General features: G+C 34.8%; 1 protein-coding gene across 2 annotated transcripts; it reads left to right on the forward strand.

Moving 5' to 3' along the window:
- Nucleotides 1–839: 839 nt before the first annotated feature.
- Nucleotides 840–6,276, forward strand: LOC133794639 (pumilio homolog 23). Of its 2 annotated transcripts, XM_062231971.1 has the most exons (11): nucleotides 840–937; nucleotides 1,622–1,819; nucleotides 1,977–2,340; nucleotides 2,502–2,804; nucleotides 2,899–3,066; nucleotides 3,504–3,647; nucleotides 3,911–4,030; nucleotides 4,475–4,660; nucleotides 4,959–5,107; nucleotides 5,199–5,381; nucleotides 5,600–6,276. In XM_062231971.1, the coding sequence occupies exons 2-11, from the start codon at nucleotides 1,659–1,661 to the stop codon at nucleotides 5,883–5,885; spliced, it is 2,064 nt and encodes a 687-aa protein (XP_062087955.1). In that variant the 5' UTR covers nucleotides 840–937; nucleotides 1,622–1,658; the 3' UTR covers nucleotides 5,886–6,276. The 2 variants fall into 2 exon arrangements, with proteins under 2 accessions (XP_062087955.1, XP_062087956.1); XM_062231972.1 differs by lacking the exon at nucleotides 840–937 and having other exon boundaries at nucleotides 1,689–1,819; nucleotides 1,984–2,340.
- Nucleotides 6,277–7,283: the final 1,007 nt, after the last annotated feature.

Consider the following 7,283-nt stretch of genomic DNA (forward strand, 5'->3'; position numbering starts at 1 on the left):
TTTTTCTGGGTTTGAGGTCTAATGGGGGTTTTGGTCTGGGTGAAGAAAGGAGGAAGTCAATGGGAAGAAGATTTTTTTTTTCTTTTTGAGTTTGAGGTCTGATGGGGGTTTGGGTCTGGATATTCGGGAAGAAGAAGAATAAATGGAGGAACTTGATGGGAATAAGAAGAAGAAGTCGACAAGAGGAAGAAGAAGAAGAATGATAGGAAGAAGAGGAGGAGAAAAAAATATTTTATTTTTTATATTTTGTTATATTATAGTTATTTTTATTAATTTTTTAATGAATTTGAATTTATATTGTTTTAAACTAATTAGATATTTTAAAATATTTAATAATTTTCAACCAATTACAAATTGACATGTAACTATCAAAGTCAAACTTAACTGAGATCCAACACTATAGACTTTGACTGCATCAAATATGTAAGGTAGACATTTTTGCCCCCAAGTATTTTATATAGAGATTTAAGTGTAACAAATCAAACTACATAAGTATTACTCTGCAAATTTTCCTTTAGTAAATGAGGAAAAATAATATTAAAATAATACAACTACTACTATGATTATATGTTTTATTAAATAATATCAAGCTGTAAAATTATAATAATAAATGTAACTTCCCCTAATTGTACACTCCATATTCATCCTAACAAGCGAATAGTCTCGTTAAAGTATTAATATTGTGATGAATGTTGTAAATTTCGCATAAAAGTTATCCATTACACGATGGTGGATCGGTACATAGTTATCATTGGGCCAGTTGGGCTATTATACTGGGCCATTTAAGCCCGATGAGATGCGGCCCTAAACTATAATAAACCCTTTTTCACCGTTATCGTCATCACTCACTGCCATTGCCTCTTAGTTTTGTGTTGTGCAAATTGGCGTTATTAGGTATTTTGTTTTGCTGACATTGCATAGCAGGAGCTCCCGAACTGTAAGTTACTCTGCTTTTGTTATATTTTCACGGCAGCTTTGCTTTCATTCCATTCTCTTTAGTTCGTCAACTTAAGATAGTGAAGAAAACTTAGACAAATTTCTCAGATTTTTAATACCGCAAAGGTTTTTTTTTTCTTGCAAACTGAGTGTATTATTGTGTTTATGATTTGCATTTGTGGGTTTAATTAAAGTTGAGTTTGCATTCTTTATCTTATCGTTGTTTTGTAAAATAAACAAGCACTAGAATTAATTATATATATTTGTTTCCGTCTTCATTAGTTAGTCTCCCTATCCACTTTTAGGGTTTAGGGTTTTAGGGTTCAAGTCACTCTTCGACTTCTATATCTTATTCTCTTACCCTCCAGCAATCACTGGGTTTTCTCTCGTTAAGGCTGAACACACTGCTTCTACTTCATAGAAAACCCTTAAACCCCTAAACCCTTGCTGCCTCCTGCCGCCGCTCCTATGGTCAACCCACTTCGCGGATTCTCCTCTGTTGCAGTATCTTAGGTTTTTTTATGTATGTTTCGATTAATCTACACACACAGTAATGTAAAGAACCATATCTACCTGTATTTTAAATTTATATGGTATTGAAACCAGAGAGTTGCTGTGAGGTTGAGTGTGTGTGTTTGTTTGTGTTAATCATTGGGGTTGTTTATGTTTTGTATTGGTTTAATAGTATTGCAGGCACCTGTGATTAAATTCATTGAAGCTCAATGAGAGAAGATAGGTCTAATAAACGGGGCAAAAGGAAGAAGGATTCCTTTGATGCCGATTTTGCGAAAAAGGAATCTGGAAGGGTAACTGATGGGTCTGATAAACACGAAAATTCAGGAAAGCATTGGATGAGTTTTACACCACATAGCTCGGTTGTCAGGTACAATGACTAAGGACCTTTTGTAATGATGATGAATTGCATTGCTTGTTTTGTTTCTATGATTACCTACTTGGATTATTCTTTCTTAAATCAAAGTGCGCCTACTAAGTTGTTTGTATGTGGAATAAAATAATGACTTATACTGTTCCTTATTTAGGAAGCAGGTTGACCCTGAAACCATGAAATACTTCTCTGAAATCGCCAATCTTTTTGAGAGTAATGAGGTTGATTTGGAGGAGCGAGCAGTTATATGCGGTAGTGCTCTGGAAGAAACTAGAGGAAAAGAATTTGAACTCGCAACTGATTATATTCTAAGCCACACTCTGCAGACTCTCCTTGAGGGATCTGATGTTGAACATCTATGTGCTTTCCTTGAGAACTGTGTTTCAGAATTTCCGAATATTGCTATGGATCGATCGGGTTCTCATGTGGCTGAGACTGCTTTTAGGTCTTTAGGCATGCATCTTCAAGACAGTGATGTTTACTCTGTTATTGAAGACACTTTAACCATGATATGCAAGGTATGAATTTCTATCAATTATTAATAATATCAACATTTTATTAGCAGTGGCCATTGTTATTACTATACTGTAGAAACAGCATTGTCACCAATGTCTGAATATAATTTTGAAGTATTATAATTACAATAAAAGTACTTTCCCCTCCCCTTTCCTATTGTCAGGTAATTATAGAAAATCCTGTTGAGGTGATGTGTAACTGCTATGGATCACATGTTCTTAGAAGTCTTCTTTCTCTTTGTAAAGGAGTTGCATTGGATTCTCCAAGGTTGCAAGGCACAAAATCATCTAAAGTTCTAGCAGGGCGATTGAATTTCAAGGCATCTAGATCAGATGAAGATGCTTTATCACAAGCTCATAGGGGATTCCCAGATTTACTTAAGTTCCTTGTCTCTGGGATGTTAAAGTGTTCCAGGAAAGACATAAAGACCTTGCAACTTGACCAGTACAGCAGTTTGGTTTTTCAGGCATGTTCCAGTATACTACCCTCGTTTCTCTGTATGATGCTATGTCCTTAATTTTTTATGTTTTTTAAATTTGTGCTTACATTTTTCTTGACAGACTGCTTTTAAACTGTTGATGGGAGATGAAGAAGAGCTATTGAAGATAATTCCTATTATTCTTGGGTGCCGAAAGGAAAGTATTGTGGAGGGAAATCTAATAGATTTAACTAAAGTGCCATATGTTATTGATTTGTTGAAAGAACCTGCATTTAGTCGTCTAATGGAGGTTTGTCTTTAACATAACTTAACCTGCATCGTTACTGTTGCTGCTGTTATATTTATTATTATTATTTTATATTTTAACTTTTTATTTGTCTATACAATGTGTGTGCGTTTCTATACAATTTTTGAGTCTGAGATGTAAGGAAATTTGTTTGAGTGCTTTCTGTAATTTGGTCTTGAAGCACACTGCTTCAAATTTCCTTCCATTGTGTTACAGTATGGTGAAATTTATAACTCTTTATGTGCTTTTGTTGGACAATCTGCTATGCATCAGCTTCTTTTAGTCAATGATTATTAGAAAGCAGCAATCTTTATTTAGTCCATTATATAATTTTTTCTAAACAAAAATTTGATATTAAGTATTCTGTTGCTGCCATCCCCAGTGATATGTTTAGCTTTCCCTAGTTTCCAATTTAATATATGCTCTGAAATATTTTGTAGGTAATTTTGGAAGTGGCACCGGATGTCTTGTACAATGAGCTGTTTTCAAAAGTGTTCAGGAATTCATTGTTTGAGCTTTCATCTCATCATTGTGGAAACTTTATCGTTCAAGCACTAATATCTCATGCAAAACATCAAGATCAAGTATGTACTTTGACGTTTTTAAATCATTTTGACGCTCTTCTTAACTCCTTTAGTGTTAAGTTTTCTTATCTTATTAAATATGGCTAACTAATATTTTGTTTGAGGTAGTCTGGTTATCCTTGTCTTCTTTTTATGCTAATAGTTGGGATTTGAGTATTTAAGCTGCTATTGGTGTTATTAGTGTCAATAGGAGAAAATTTCGCTCCATTGTCTCGTTATTTTATTTGTTTTGATCGTCTTTTACGTCATCATTTGTACACTAGATGGAGTTGATATGGGACGAACTTGGTCCAAAATTTAAGGACATTCTTCAAATGGGAAGGCCTGGAGTTATTGCTTCAATCATTGCTGCAAGTCAAAGGCTTCATGATCGTGAACAAGAGGTTTTGTAACTATATTAACTTTTTTCATGTTTCCAAACTTATTTTTATTATATGGTTTTAAAGTTTAATATGCAATAGGTGAACACACTTGAAATCTTCTCTAACAACCTACATAAATACATGAATTACTGATAAATAAGACTGACAAGTGAACTCTTGTATTTCATTCTTTAATTAATTTGGCCCCTTCTCATTCTAATTATAATTATGGTAAAATACTTTGGCGGTGTTGTGAGGCCCTTGCTGCTGCAGTATTCTAATCATAATTATATGTTTTTAGAGTTTAATATGCAATAGGTGAGCACACTTGAAATCTTATCTAACAACCTACTTAAATACATGAATTACTGATAAATAAGACTGAAAATGTGAACTCTTGTATTTCATTTAATTAATTTGGCCCCTTCTCATTCTAATCATAATTATAGTAAAATACTTTGGCAGTGTTGTGAGGCCCTTGTTGCTGCAGTATGTTCAGCAAATGAATCACCAGGATGCATTGTTCCTCGAATACTTTATCTTGACAGATATTTCTTCTCTGAAGACAAGGCAAATTGGAATTGGCCAAGAGGTGCTAAAATGCATGTAATCGGTTCTTTGATTTTGCAGGAAGTTTTTCGATATCCAAATGTATGTAACTTTTCTAGTACTTTGGTTCCTGTCCTTTCTTTTTTGAATATTTGTTAGTATTATCTACTGGCTGATGCTTTTAGACAACATGCGACATAGTGATCCCCACTTTTGGTTTTTAAATTTTAGGTTTATTTAATCTAGGAAGAAGTTTGCACGTTACATAAAATTGAATAGGCATACGCGACAAAAATACCAAAGCTGTTGTGCATTTTCAATTTGGTTGAATTCTAGCAGTTTGCCTTGATATCATTGTTGCTTATCCTAATAAGCCATGTAATCTATTTCCACTTAACAGGCATTTATACAGCCTTTTATTTCTAGTATTTTATCACTGGAAGATGACAATGTCCTAGAAGCAGCTAAAGACTCGGGAGGTGCTCGTGTAATTGAAGCTTTTCTTAGTTCAAATGTTTCTGCAAAACTGAAACGCCGTTTGATAGCAAAGTAAGTTTTTAAGCTTTGCTGGAATGTTGCACATCTGTCATAATGTTCTTTTGTAATTTGTATATTAAAATAATAGCTTGTCACTTTGTAGGCTTCGGGGACATTATGGAGAGCTTTCAATGAATTTGTCGGGCTCATTCACTGTTGAAAAATGTTTTACCACCGGTAATATGTCACTGCAGGAGGCCATAGTATCTGAGTTGTCAGCTATACGAAGTGAGCTTTCTAAGACAAAACAGGGCCCTCATCTCTTGAGGAAACTCGATGTTGAGGGGTGAGCAATTAACTACAGTGTGCTTGAAATTTTTTCATTTGGCTTGTGCTAAAATTATATAGTGTAGGCAACTGTTTTCTCATGTAGTAATCTGGCCCCACGCAGATGAACATAAAAAAAAATTATTTAATATGCTTTTATATTAGTGGTAATGTTTGTTAAGAGTTTATTCTTGGCAGTTTATTTATTTTTTCTCAACCTTTATATGTTGGTGACAGATTTACTGCTCGACCTGATCAATGGAGGTCCAGACAAACATCAAAACAAGCAACATATGATGAATTTCATAGTACATTTGGGTCTGGTGATATAAACTCATCCAAATCTGGCAACTTTCTTACCCATACGTACAAGAACGCGACACAACCAGAAGGGATAAAGAAAATGAGGGCAGAAATTGACAATACCCTAACATCTCCTGCTCCATTTTTGAGCAATTCAGGCTCTAAAGGCAAGTCCAATAAACCAGAAAAGCGCAGGAATAAGTACGCCAGAACCTCCTAAGACGATTTTAGCACAAACGGTGAAATTAAGAAGTCTCCAAATAAAAGAGAGTCCAGATAGGTCAGAAAAAGCAGCCAGACAAAACAGAGGAAACTGCCATGAGAGGATACCCAAGGCTTCTACGAAGTCAAGAACCTGATTTGGATTAATTATGTCAGCTTCCAATTTTGCAACTTCTATGGGAGCTGTCGTCTACTTGTAAGTTATAGAAAACAACTAAAGTAAGTCTTTGATCTTAGTCGTACTCTGATAGAGTGTTATAGCCTACTAGTGTTGCTTGGTTTAGATTTTGTTTTTTATATTCTTTGATATGTTGTTTGAAAGCTTTCTAGCTTATGTAACTCTACTTCAATTTTTTCTAATTTAAAGAAAGAAAAGAATTTTTATTTAATTACCCGAGCTATTCAGCCTGGAAGCAACAAAACTGTAATCTTACAATGATCGCATTACATGTTAGCCCTCTGCAGTGACACTGCCCTACACTAGAAAAATATTGTAGAAATGAAATGAAAATGAACCTAGCAACTATGGAGATCCCAGTGTAATTGCTCTGTACTTCTATCTTCAAGCCATCTTATGGAGGATTAAACCTGGCGCAGCAAGATGGTATTAAGATAAACTACAGGAAATCTTCTTAGATGAAGACGCTTCAAACTGTTGGGTAAGTGTAAAAAAAATATATTACTTGTTTTGTGTGGGATTTGAAGAGCTTGGTGGTATCCTTCGAAAATTCGAGCTAACCTGCTTATAGGGAGTTGTCTTGTTAGTCTGCAAATCCTTGACAGCTTGAGAGGATGAAGTAGTCTTTGATGGTGAAGAAGAATGCCCTTTTGATATCAGACGTGCCTCTGCTTGTGAATCACAAGACCGGGACGATAGAATGAGTGAAATAGTAAGTGCAAAAGCAGCAAGAAATCTAGACCAGGCTTTCATTATATCTATTCTCTTTGTTGTGTCTTCTAAGTTGATGAAGATGATATAACTTGAAGTGTTTTTGTTATGTATATTCTTTTTGGAGAGTTGTGTCACAGTGGGTTTGGTTGTTGATTTATACCTACTATACTATCTTAACTTAGAGTTCAATTTGGGATCTGATAATAGTATGATCATGTGCTCAAACTTTGACTGTTTCAAGTTGCTACTCTGACCTACAGATTTGTGGGGCAATAGTAATACATATTTTTTCAGAAGGGAATCATGTCATTAGGCACGTGATGTTGATATTAGTATTGGCCCCTTTCTAGGGAAGCTCAAACTAATGATATTATATTGGTGATTATCAGTGGTGTTGTTTAGATAGGTGTTGAATCCACAGGGTGCTGATTCATAACGTGGTGGGATTACAGCTATTTGGGTATCATCTGATGAATTGGTAATTGGGATGGTCAGAAATGAAAA

This window comes from Humulus lupulus, chromosome 8, assembly GCF_963169125.1.
Source record: "Humulus lupulus chromosome 8, drHumLupu1.1, whole genome shotgun sequence".
In the NCBI taxonomy this organism is placed as follows: domain Eukaryota; kingdom Viridiplantae; phylum Streptophyta; class Magnoliopsida; order Rosales; family Cannabaceae; genus Humulus; species Humulus lupulus.